The sequence below is a fragment of the Tiliqua scincoides genome, chromosome 12, assembly GCF_035046505.1.
Source record: "Tiliqua scincoides isolate rTilSci1 chromosome 12, rTilSci1.hap2, whole genome shotgun sequence".
NCBI classification, from domain to species: domain Eukaryota; kingdom Metazoa; phylum Chordata; class Lepidosauria; order Squamata; family Scincidae; genus Tiliqua; species Tiliqua scincoides.
In genome coordinates, this window is record NC_089832.1 from 4,139,515 (window position 1) to 4,151,696 (window position 12,182).

The following is a 12,182-nucleotide window of genomic DNA, read 5'->3' on the forward strand; positions in this document are numbered from 1 at the left end:
ATTGGGCTTTCAGGGGTTGTGTTGCAACAGACTGCTTTGAGCATCATTTGAATGGAGGACCCAAAGTCCTTTAAGTCATAAATAAACCAACCCACCACTACCCAGGATCCCACACTGTGCGCCAAGGAAAAACCATAAAACAGCAGAAAGCCAACAGGACTAGACAGACCCCCCTCTCCCAGACGACTGGTCCGCAGCTGTAGCACCAATTCCAAGACACACACACCCCCATTGTCAAGTGGAGATGCAAAGCCAGGCCTTCAAGGGTCCAAGCCCCAGACTTGAACTGCAACATCATACTGGCTTTCCCAGCACATGTGCGCATCACTAGGAATTATAGTGTCAGGAAAGGAAAGTTCATGAGACAGTTTGCACCAGCCAGAGTGCCAATCACCTCTCTTGAAACTCATAAAAATTCTGCTTGGGTTAACAGCTGCTCAGAATTCAAACCACCAGGCAGCCAAAGAGACTTGCTGAATCCATTACCTTGTAGAAGAAATACTGTACAAGGTGCGCGATTCTCACGTAGTACAAATGCCCATGTGCCAACAACAACCTTTTCAAGTCCTTAAACTTCATGATGGCATAGTCGCTGTTTCGGGCAGCCTGCCGGCCCTCTTTGCCTTTTATCCCTGGATGGGTAAGGAAAGAAAAACCATAGAGAGCATCGTTTACTAACCCCAGCATCTTGCTGAATTTTAGGGCGAGAACCTCAGTCGAGTTTATCAGGCAAGGCGTCCAGCCAGCTGTTCGAAGAAGACATAAGCAGGGTACAAAGGCCACAGCTTTCCCCGGCATTCTGCCACCGAACCCAAGTTTAATTCAGCAATTCTGGCTAATAGACCCATTTTCCATGCAGCCTCTAAACCAGGGGTTTTTAACATAAGGCGCGGGGGCCGGATGCAGCCCGTGGAAGCTTTTTATCCGGCCCTCTGGCTCCCAGCTGCTGAGCAGTGCTGCGGTGTTACTGCTGTAAGGGCAGCCCACATGAAAATTGGGCTCTCCCATATCTTGAAATCTGATCAAGATTTGTGTATTTTCTCTTCTGTCATTTGCAGCTAGTGAGTTCCTGAGGGAGGAGAAAGCGCTTATTTTGGGTTATGACCTGTTTAATGACATCACTTCCTGCCTAATGACATCACTTCCTGCCTAATGACATCACTTCTGGCCCTCAGCTGGCATCATGGCTGCTGTCTGGCCCTCAGTATGAAACGACGTTGACACCCCTGAGTTAAGCTGCTTTCAGAATCCATCAGTGCTCACGGCCACCACGACTTCTTGCAGCAGTGAGTTCTGGCGGTTACCCAGAGGACTTTCCACTACTGGTTCTGAATGTCTTGCCTATCAGGCTGACTGCATGGACACCCCCGCCCACCTCCCTTGAGTTCTAGTATTATGAAAAGAGAGGGGGAAATCCTCTCTACCCACTTCCGCCACAGCGGGCATCATCTGCTGGACACGCTTACCCTGACCCCCTTAGTCAGCTAAGCCAACAGCTCTTGTGCGCTTCAAGAAGCTTCTTACCAATGCCCACGTGAGCTTCCAAAATCATGCTGACGTCATTGGCGCCGTCTCCCACTGCAAGGGTTATCGGGCTCCCCTTCGAATTCTTAACCATTCGAACAATCTAAACCAAACAAACCCAGAAAACACATACACATACAGTGAACAAAGGACACACAAAACAGCGCAAATTCACGGGATCCATGCATCTCCCCCCCCCCCGATCCCACATCACTAGCCTCCTGACAGCAACTGTTACCCTGTGCATGCCCGATCTTGTCTGATCTCGGAAGCTAAGCAGAGTCAGGCCTGGCTAGTACTTGGATGGGAGAGTGCTTGGGAATACCGGGTGCTGTAGGCTTATACCATAGTCTTTCGAGACGGAACCATATCAGCAACCATATCAGCAAATTTCAATATCCGTGGGTGCTGAGCCCGCAACTGGAGTGTCTCTCAGGACCTCCTAGATGTGACCAGAAGGCATTTTCAGTCATGTGCAGGAGGTTTGTCTGGCACAGACAGTAGGGCTGTCCTACACGTGCCTCATCTTGTCTGATCTCGGAAGCTAAGCAGAGTCAGGCCTGGTTAGTACTTGGATGGGAGACCGCCTGGGAATACCGGGTGCTGTAGGCTTATACCATGATCTCAGAAGCTAAGCAGAGTCAGGCCTGGTTAGTACTTGGATGGGAGACCACCTGGGAATACCGGGTGCTGTAGGCTTATACCATAGTCTTTCGAGACTGAAAGTTGCCAACCAGCCTCCTGAACATTGTCTCTTTCCTCCAGGTTCAAGACCGCTTAAGATTTTCAAGATATACCCCCTCAACCACCAAAAAAACCGAAGCCAGGACACCCCTCCCAGCAGGACACAGCTAGGCTGACAGCATAACTGTCCAAGGGGTCAACCTTTACACTGGCAAGCACACCTGAGCTTTCTGAAGAGGAGCCATTCGACAACACAGGACTGCGGTGCACTTCAAGCAAATCTGGAGAAACATGCTTTTGTACTGGCTGGAGCAGGTCTCGTAGGAAGGGTTCAGGATCAGGGACAGCGTCGCCCCGTCGATCACCAGCCCGTATTCGTGGCTCAGGATCCACTTCCTAAAAGAGAAGCGCAGCACTTAGGGGTTGCGTATGCATTTCGGACAGTGCTTAGGGTTGCATGCAGATTTCGGACAGGGCACTTGCGAGCACCAGGACTCTGGGGCCTTTGCATGGAAGGATGATAAATTTTCCGTTTTTTAGGGTTGCCTCCTTTGCAGCTGTTTTTGTTCTGGGGACGACGCATGATGCTCTCTTGCTTTCTGCCAAAACAGCTTCATCATCCAAACAGATTCTCTCTGCTGCTTAGAATGACTCATAGGGGGACTTCCTCGCTGTTTAGTAGCTGGGAGGGAATGGAAGAGGGCGGTTCAACTGATACGGAACCTCTGCCTTTGTGCTCAGTTGCTAAAAATACTGAGGATTTCAGAGACCCTGTTTCATGACAGGAGGTATCTGCTCACTGCCACACTCTTGCCATGTTCCCCTGTGGCAGTGCCCAACAACCCCAATCCTGCTGCCTCTTTAACCCACCGTGCCACCATGGAACACCACCCGCCATAGCAAATTCTACCACTTTCCAGATTTGGCAAAGTCTCAAAGGTGGTGGAAATGGGGATGCACTAGCTAACACTTGCACGATCCACTTTTCCGGGCCAAATACATACAATGATAAAATATATAAAATACAGGGTCTCAATTCGAAAACATAAATATCTATGGGTTCGATCAGGGGTGTCAAACCCATTTCATACGGAGGGCCACATAGCGTTCTCGATAGCTGCTGAGGGCCGGAGGTGATGTCATTAGGCAAGAAGTGATGTCATTAAACGGGTCATAAACAACAACAAACATTTTTTTCCCCACTTAGGAACTCATTAGCTGCAAATGACAAAAGAGAAAACATACAAATCTTGATCATATTTCAAGATATGGGAGAGCCCAATTTTTATGCTCAGCAGTAACACCTCAGCACTACACAGCAGCTGAAAGGCCACATAAAAAGTTTCCGCGGGCCATATCTCGCCCCCGGGCCTTATGTTTGACACCCCTGGGTTAGATCATACATCTGAGCCCAGATATAGCAGCCAACCGTGCCACAGAGGGCCAGAAATGCTCACACAGACCCTCTTAAGAACATAAGAACAGCCCCACTGGATCAGGCCATAGGCCCATCTAGTCCAGCTTCCTGTATCTCACAGCGGCCCACCAAATGCCCCAGGGAGCACACCAGATAACAAGAGACCTGCATCCTGGTGCCCTCCCTTGCATCTGGCATTCTGACATAACCCATTTCTAAAATCAGGAGGTTGCGCGTACACATCATGGCTTGTACCCCATAATGGATTTTTCCTCCAGAAACTTGTCCAATCCCCTTTTAAAGGCGTCTAGGCTAGACGCCATCATCACATTCTGTGGAAGGAGTTCCACAGACGGACCACACGCTGAGTAAAGAAATATTTTCTTTTGTCTGTTCTAACTCTCCCAACACTCAATTTGAGTGGATGTCCCCTGGTTCTGGTGTTACATGAGAGTGTAAAGAGCATCTCCCTATCCACTCTGTCCATCCCCTGCATAATTTTGTATGCCTCAATCATGTCTCCCCTCAGGCGCCTCTTCTAGGCTGAAGAGGCCCAAACGCCGTAGCCTTTCCTCATAAGGAAGGTGCCCCAGCCCCGCAATCATCTTAGTCGCTCTCTTTTGCACCTTTTCCATTCCCACTATGTCTTGAGGGGAAGGTTGGAATCTTATCGTTGCTGAGCGGTGCCAACAGGAGCCTACCCTTTCTTCCTGCAACCAACAGTTGCCTTGTGCAACTGAGAGCACGTGCACGCCCCAAAGGGCAAGCAAGCAGGCTCCTCTGAAACGCTCACCCTTTCATGCCCCGGGGCATGTCGCTCAGCTTTTTATGGTACTCCCGCAGCAGCTCGTGCAGCCGGGGTTCCTTCCCGTCATCCTCTCCCACGGTCCTCGTCGTCAGCTGCAGCAATTCAGTGCCAGTCTGGAAAAGCCGGCAGGAGTAGCACGTGGCCTGGGCAGTCTCCAGCTTGTCCCCGGTCAGCACCCAGATCTTCATGCCCGCGGCGTGCAAGGCCTCAATGGTCTCTGCTGCGGAATCTTGGAGGCTGCGGGGTAGACAGGCTTTAAGCTTAGCAAACAGAAGAGCCAATGTAAGAAAAAACAGTGCTGAATCACTAGGAAAAGGCAGCTGGGATCAGCAAGATGGCTTACATCCGGTTGGCCGCAGCTACCAAGTCCACTTTCAGGAGCCCCTTTGGCAGGCATGGACCATCATCCTTCTCTGGTCTTTCAGTGCAAGGAGGGCTCCTTGTGTGACCAGCGTCCTGGCAGTTCCGCCCACCGGCCAGAACTGGATTGGGGCATGCACGCTGGATTCCCTCCTGTTGACAGTCTGAAGCCCACTGCAAGCACTCCCTTGGGGAAAGCTGGCACTGCTTTCAGTGCCTTTGCCAACACGCTTCATAAAACGCAGGCCATGTGCTTGTACTCCAAAGCAGATTAGTGGGAACGCGTTGCGTTCGTTTCAGATCTTGGGGGTTCTGCTTTCCTCTGAAAGCCTCTTAAGTGATTCCACCCTCCCCCCTCCACCATAAAGCTCAAGTCCGGGCTACGGTTTGGGAACGAGGCTCCAAGCTGGGCTCCATTCTCCCACTGCAAACAGATTATTTAGCCTGCACTGCGCTTGAGGAGCCCCCCGCCCGGCTTCACCTGTCCTCCACAGCGGTGGACCCGATCAAATGCATGCCGGTTTCAATCTCATCAAACACCAAGCCCATCTTGGCTTCTCGGTCCTGCAAGGCCATGGTGGCTTCCTTAATTTTCCAGTCCATGGCCTGGAAGTCGGCTGCCGAGATCTCCTTGTAGGCCACGCAAAGAGTCCGATAACCGTCCTGGAGGGAGCGAGCAAACGCAGACAAGGTTTTCAACCGAACGACCGGCCACAGTTGGGCGACGTGGATCTACAGATCGCACCCAGCGCCCAGGTTTGCGTCCGCTCACTTACCAAGGCATTATGGTCCACGTGTGCTTTTGTTCTCTGCACTTCACTTGCGGGGACCCTTGGATAAATAGCAGAGTCTGCTCCTTTGCAGAACAGGTATATCCTTTCTAAAAAAAAAAAAAACCCAGGCATGCAACTCTTAAAACACTTGAGAGAATTAATCAGTTGTCGCTGGCAAGGTGGGGATAGAAACGGGTGGGGGGGGCTTCAACTAACCCCATGGTATTGACCTTTAAGGCCCTTCGGGGTTTGGGTCTATCTGAGGAACTGCCCTCTCCCATACATTCCAGCCCACTCCTCTGAAGGGGCTCTCCTTCAAGTGTCGCCTCTCAAGTTAGAGGGGTGGCGGCTTGGTGGTGAGTCTTCTTAGTAATGGCACCGTAATTATAGAACTCACTTACAGGGGTACTAAAAACCACCCTCTTCCTCATGGCTTTTTTGCAAGGTTCCCTGGACTAATTTGTCTCCCACGCCCCCACTCCCACGGCTCAACAATGTGTGTTGGGTTTTGTTTTGTATTGCCTTGTTTTGATGTTTTAGTGTTTAATGTTAAAATGCAGCAACTGTTACCCTGCACATGCCCAATCTCGTCTGATCTCGGAAGCTAAGCAGGGTCAGGCCTGGTTAGTACTTGGATGGGAGACCGCCTGGGAATACCGGGTGTTGTAGGCTTATACCATAGTCTTTCGAGACTGAAGGTTGCCAGCCATCTCCCTATACTGAACACTACCTCCCGATCTTGTCTGATCTCGGAAGCTAAGCAGGGTCAGGCCTGGTTAGTACTTGGATGGGAGACCGCCTGGGAATACCGGGTGCTGTAGGCTTATATACCATGATCTCGGAAGCTAAGCAGGGTCAGGCCTCGTTAGTACTTGGATGGGAGACCGCCTGGGAATACCGGGTGCTGTAGGCTTATATACCATGATCTCGGACGCTAAGCAGGGTCAGGCCTCGTTAGTACTTGGATGGGAGACCGCCTGGGAATACCGGGTGCTATAGGCTTATATACCAAGATCTCGGAAGCTAAGCAGGGTCAGGCCTGGTTAGTACTTGGATGGGTGACCGCCTGGGAATATCGGGTGCTGTAGGCTTATATCATGATCTCGGAAGCTAAGCAGGGTCAGGCCTGGTTAGTATTTGGATGGGAGACCGCCTGGGAATACCGGGTGCTGTAGGCTTATATCATGATCTCGGAAGCTAAGCAGGGTCAGGCCTGGTTAGTATTTGGATGGGTGACCGCCTGGGAATACCAGGTGCTGTAGGCTTATATCATGATCTCGGAAGCTAAGCAGGGTCAGGCCTGGTTAGTATTTGGATGGGAGACCGCCTGGGAATACCGGGTGCTGTAGGCTTATACCATAGTCTTTCGAGACTGAAGGTTGCCAGCCATTGTTTTAATGCTCTGTTTTGATTTTTTTTTACTTATTGTTGTGATACATTATACATTTATGATGGAGCTTTGTAAGCCACCTCAGGCATTTGCTCTGGCATGGAAAAGGCGGGATATAAATTTCTCAAATGCATAAATAAACTAACCATCTCCATCCTTCACTATGACACTCATCCGGCGACGGATACAATCAAAATCCAGAACGTGAAGCAGTTCATACCTTTTTAAGACAAAAAAGGGGACAGAGGGCTCAGGGTATGCGGGCACGCGCACCCAACCACATTACCGCAGCCCAAACCCTATGAAAGGAAATCAATGCCAACAAGAGTTGGGAAGCTAGTTTTCTGTAGGTCGCAGAGTCTGTTCTCCAGTAAAAAACAGCCACTGGTCCGCTCTCCATTGCTAGGACATCTAAAACTTGAGTCAGACAACTGAGCAACATAGCCTCACGTTATCCAAGCTGATTGAAGGCAGCCCTGCAGGAGTCATTCCCAGTCCTGTGTGGCCAGGGATTGAACCCGGGACCTTCTACACGCAAAGCAGGGGCTTGATCACTGAGCTATAACTTCACCCCCAAAATTGTCTGAGCCAAAGCAAACACTGCAAGGCAAGGACTCTGCAACAGGTGCAGCCAAAATACTTTGGAGATGTCAAGCGGGAGCTGGAAGTCACACAGGAGAAGTGTCTTGGAAAACAGATGCAAGACATGAGCCCGGCTTGGTCTGCACTCGGTTTGAGAAATTTGCAATGAGTACATACAGTGTGTGTACATTCCCTGTAACAGAACTGGCCTTAATGATCCATGGCCTAATCCCTGCTGGAGGCAGGAACCCAGGAAAGAGTCAGCAAGGACTCTGGCACCATCTTTACTTCAACACCCAGCAGTTCCAACCCCGCCCTTTAGTAAAAGGTTTCTTTGAATAAAAAGGACCTTCTTGACGTAACACTATCATCGGGGCCTACCTTTCAATTTGATGCTGTTGGTTCCGTACCTGCCTGATGTTCTGTTCTTGTCCTAGAAAAGTGAAACCATACCTGTCAATGAACAAAAAGGACAGAAGGGCGTTGAAAATAAAAAAAAAAAAACCACACACACACACACACACCCCCATACCGCACCACTTGTTTGAGGATTTAAAGCAGATTTAAAGCCCACCACCTATTGCAGGGGCAGGTTCAAGAAACCAGTGGATGCCTTCATTTTGTTTCTGCTTCTAGGACAGAGCAGCAATTTTCAACTACTGTGCTGTGGGTGTTTGGGGAAAAAAAATTGTTGAAAAACTGGCTCAGTTTCAAGGGTCACTGTCTATAGCAGGGGTGCCCAAACCCCGGGGGCCACTTGCAGCCCTCGTCGACTCCTAATCTGGCCCACGGGGAGCCCCCAGACTCCAATGAGCCTCTGGCTCTCCGGAGACTTGCTGGAGCCCGTGCTGGCCCAATGCAACTGCTCTCAACCTGAGGACAACTGTTCAACCTCTTGCGTGAGCTGTGGAATGAGGGCTTCCTCCACTGCTTGCTGTTTTGCATCAGCTGCAGTGAAGTGCAAGGCCTTTTATAGGCCTTGAGCTATTGCAAGACCGTCATTCATTCATATAAGTTCCATCTCTAATATATTCATTTATGCAAATTTATTCAAATTTAAAACATAAATTCTCTCTTTTCCTGGCTCCTGACACAGTGTCGGAGAGATGATGTGGCCCTCCTGCCAAAAAGTTTGGGCTCCCCGGTCTACAGTCATAAAGTGCCTGTCCCTCTTCCTCCTCCGGCTCTGACAATTCATTACAACAGACGGTTGCCCTAAACACAGAGCCGCAGAACCTGGAAGAGTCTCCTGGAAGGTGTAAGTGACATCACAAAAGGCAGAGACCATAGAGAGGACTGGAGAGGTCAGCGTGCCATGAGAATTTAAAAAAAATTGAAAATTGCTGGGATCGAAAGTACTAATAGCTAACTCAGGTCGCCAAATGTATAGGAGTAGCAATGCCATGGTGAGGAAAGGTCCATTCCCTGAACAGCTTGGTCAAGGGAGGACCTAGCTCCAGAAAAGTTGGCACCTGCCCCCCCCCCATGTGGACAAGAAGACTCCCTCTACATGTAGTTTGGCTATCCTGCAGTGTTGCTATTGCTCCCACCCCAAGCTGGAACATGTAGAGGCTTCTGTCCCAGTGATTCACCTCCAGGGCACAAAGAGGCACTTGGGTGCTATATGTAAACATGCCAAGATAAGCCTTTATGAAAAATCTGGACCAACAAGGGAGGTCCCATCAAGCAGCAGCATCGTGCCTGGGGAAAGTTACATATAACAGCCAACTCCAGATTTAAGAAACTTCTCTCCCTCTCCCTCCGGCGTTCCTTAACTGTTCAGGAATGAGGGCGAAGGGAATGCAGTAAGAAAACAGGCCCAAAGGCTGATATATCAGCACAGAAGACTCCAAGACAGTAGCATAGCTGGGTGGGGGAGGCACAGTATTTTAGGTGCTGCAACACAGTGTAAACGCCCCCCCTGGCTTGCCAACGGAGCCTGCGTTCCAGGCAGCGGCAGTAACACATTGGGTGGTCTTGGCAAGATCAGAAATGGCACGCCATGTCCAGAGGACCCATGTCACGTGCTAACCAGGAGGGTAGCCCTTTCTCTTGGAAGAGGGGCCATTTCATTTGCTATCCCCTCCTTGGTCCAGTGACCTCTGGTACTGCAGGACTCGGTCAAAGCCCACTGAAGCCAATCACTGGACTTCCCAGTAACCACAAAACATCTGTGGGTCAAGTTTAGTAGTTGGTTCTACTGTTCAGTGTTGGGTTGATCCCCGTGGAAGTATTTGTAGCCACAAAGAACCTTTGCCGGCCATTCAATTAAAAAAAGGGGAGCAGCAAAGAAACGAAGAGAGGTTTGCTTTGGGAAGCCTCCTTACTTTTTAGCTCCTTGCAGCAGAGCGACTTCATCTGGAGAAGAGGAGACGTAGCTCTCCTTCTGGCCTAGAAAGAACTTTCCTTGGTCAACCTCATCGAACCGTCGGACCTGAACGGTGTGGCAGAGGCACAGGGCACGCAGGAAGAGTTGCTCTCGACTCTGCAAAAGGGACGTCAGAAAGGACAAGGAGTGCATTAGCAGGTGGGGGGGCATCTTCCAGGCTAAGAGGGTAGGAGATTCAGGGTCAATCCACACAGCTACTTCTAGCTAGAGAGCAACCAGGTTTCTGTGTCTATTGTGCCTACAGAACTATGGCTACAATGCTGAGTTGATTAAAAAAAAAATCAATTAAAGAAAGGTACCCCCAATCCTGCAGATTTTTAGAAGGAAGGCACCTTCTTAGAACTGGCATTCCTCCTTCCCTCTCACGGGAATGCCTCTTCTTAGAAAAAGAGGCAGGCAAGAGTTCTGATCCCCAACTTCTGATCAGCAAACTGTTTACCTGGAGGGCTATTGTGTTTGAGGTAGTGGGCCAGTGTCTCAGTTCCCACCCCCAAAAGCAGTTTTCTAGAAAGCCTGGTGGTCACCAGCCCCAGGTTCAACTTATCAATTTTGCCCCTAAGCGGCAACAGAGAGATGCTTTTTTTTTTTGAGGGAGGGGGAAGAGATATCCAGCTGCTGATCACCCCTTTAAGACACAACCAGGCCCATGCATTCCCCCCCCCAAGGCACACCACCGGCTGGGCACACATGTGGTTCCCATGATATGCCTGACCCATGGTTGTCTTTCTGGTGGACTGGCCACCAGCCACCCACGCTCATCACAGCCAAAAAAGTGAAAGCTTAAATGCTCCAGGGTTAGGACAAAATGCGATCGCTAGCTACATTTTAAGCCTCTGTTCCCCATTGCCCTCCTAAGAACACTGGGGGCCCCCAAGACCTGGCAATCTCTGGGGTCTTTTAAATTCTAGAACTCAGGTCAATGCCAAGAAAATTCCCGTTTCCTGCCTGAAACCATCAGCATCTCCCGGGCAGCTTTACCTCGTCCGCTTTCCTGTCGCCCTTCCACCCATCGACCTCTGAAACGGCCCCGCTGTACTTGTAGCCGTCAATGCTACACTCAATGAATTCCATGCTGTTCTCGGTCAGAGTCCCCGTTTTATCCGAGAAGACGTACTCCACCTGAAAACAGAAAGGGGTTGAGCCTGTTGCTTGGCAGGACGGTATCTTCTGGTCCGTGGTTACTTTTTATTTTTGCACCGAAGATAAATCATTTCCTTGTTACTGGACACACAGCATCGAATAAGCAGTGGTGCACTGCAATTCTGATACCTGTGCTCTTATTAAATAAAACTTTAGGGAACGGCAGAACAGGCTATGTTCTTGCACCCGTGTTTCTGCCTTGCCTTTCTTCTGATCATGGTGCCTCGAGAAGGCCTCTGGGATGCTCGATTCTCTGGCTGTTTATGACACTTTCAGCTGGCCTGAAGCAAGACCCAGGTGTCGCTCTGCCAGTTTATCGTAAGTGTTAAGCTTTGGTCAGCTCTAATCCACCCAAAGATACTGCTGCTTAAGCCAAGGTCACAGGTCCTCTTTCTTGTGACTAAGATATTCGTCCACGTTGAAAGGAACGGGCTGTTGACCGATCGGCACAGGTGGGAGAAAAAGGTTTCGTTCATTCATGGATTTCAGCATTTTTCAGTTACAAGTGCAGAAAGTGGTATTATATATTTTTATCCAATATTTAAAAGAATCATAATTATAATATAAAAGTTAACTAGGTAGGTGATATAGTTGGTATAGTCAGTAGCTGCAGCTAGTCAGTACCCCTAAACCCGCTCCCAATAAATAAATAAAGACCAAATTGTCTTATTTTTTTTCACCTTTTGGCATGTGTGTATGTTTTACAAAAATGAGAAGTGCAGAAAGTGATATTATGGGTTTTTATTTCACTATTACCATTTTCATCCACCTCTACTAATCGGATTTCCTTGGTCTGGTTAAGTGAGTAGTGAGAATCTTGGGAAAAGACGCTTTTCTGGGCCTCTGGGCAGAAAAGTGGGCTAGGCAGTCAAAAATATCCCCAGTGAAGGAAATTAAAAGTAGGACATGAGCAAAAACAACCGATATTACTCCTTCTGGTATTACTACTTCTTGTGGCAAGGTGTTCCACAGTCTACCCAGCGTGTAATTAGTCTGTGGAACTCCTTAACACAGGAAGTGGTGATGGCATCTTGCCTCGATGCCTCTAAGAGGGAATTGGACAAATTTCTGGAGGAAAAGTTCATCACGGGTTACAAGCCATGGTAGGTATATGC

At 49.5% G+C, this 12,182-nt stretch overlaps 1 protein-coding gene and 2 pseudogenes across 4 annotated transcripts in view; 2 read left to right on the plus strand and 1 right to left on the minus strand.

Moving 5' to 3' along the window:
* Positions 1 to 12,182, minus strand: part of ATP11C (ATPase phospholipid transporting 11C) — an 86,776-nt gene that overhangs the window by 26,021 nt on the left and 48,573 nt on the right. For all 4 annotated transcript variants that reach the window (XM_066640224.1, XM_066640223.1, XM_066640226.1 and 1 more), the window contains exons 13-22: positions 10,906 to 11,046; positions 9,866 to 10,023; positions 7,920 to 7,991; positions 7,103 to 7,176; positions 5,570 to 5,673; positions 5,275 to 5,456; positions 4,419 to 4,670; positions 2,430 to 2,604; positions 1,525 to 1,627; positions 487 to 632 (exon numbers count right to left, since the gene is read on the minus strand). In XM_066640224.1, coding sequence (XP_066496321.1) covers positions 487 to 632; positions 1,525 to 1,627; positions 2,430 to 2,604; positions 4,419 to 4,670; positions 5,275 to 5,456; positions 5,570 to 5,673; positions 7,103 to 7,176; positions 7,920 to 7,991; positions 9,866 to 10,023; positions 10,906 to 11,046 — 1,407 coding nt within the window. The remainder of the gene's footprint in view (positions 1 to 486; positions 633 to 1,524; positions 1,628 to 2,429; positions 2,605 to 4,418; positions 4,671 to 5,274; positions 5,457 to 5,569; positions 5,674 to 7,102; positions 7,177 to 7,919; positions 7,992 to 9,865; positions 10,024 to 10,905; positions 11,047 to 12,182) is intronic.
* LOC136663314 (5S ribosomal RNA) lies at positions 6,122 to 6,238 on the plus strand (annotated as a pseudogene).
* Positions 6,268 to 6,390, plus strand: LOC136663493 (5S ribosomal RNA; annotated as a pseudogene).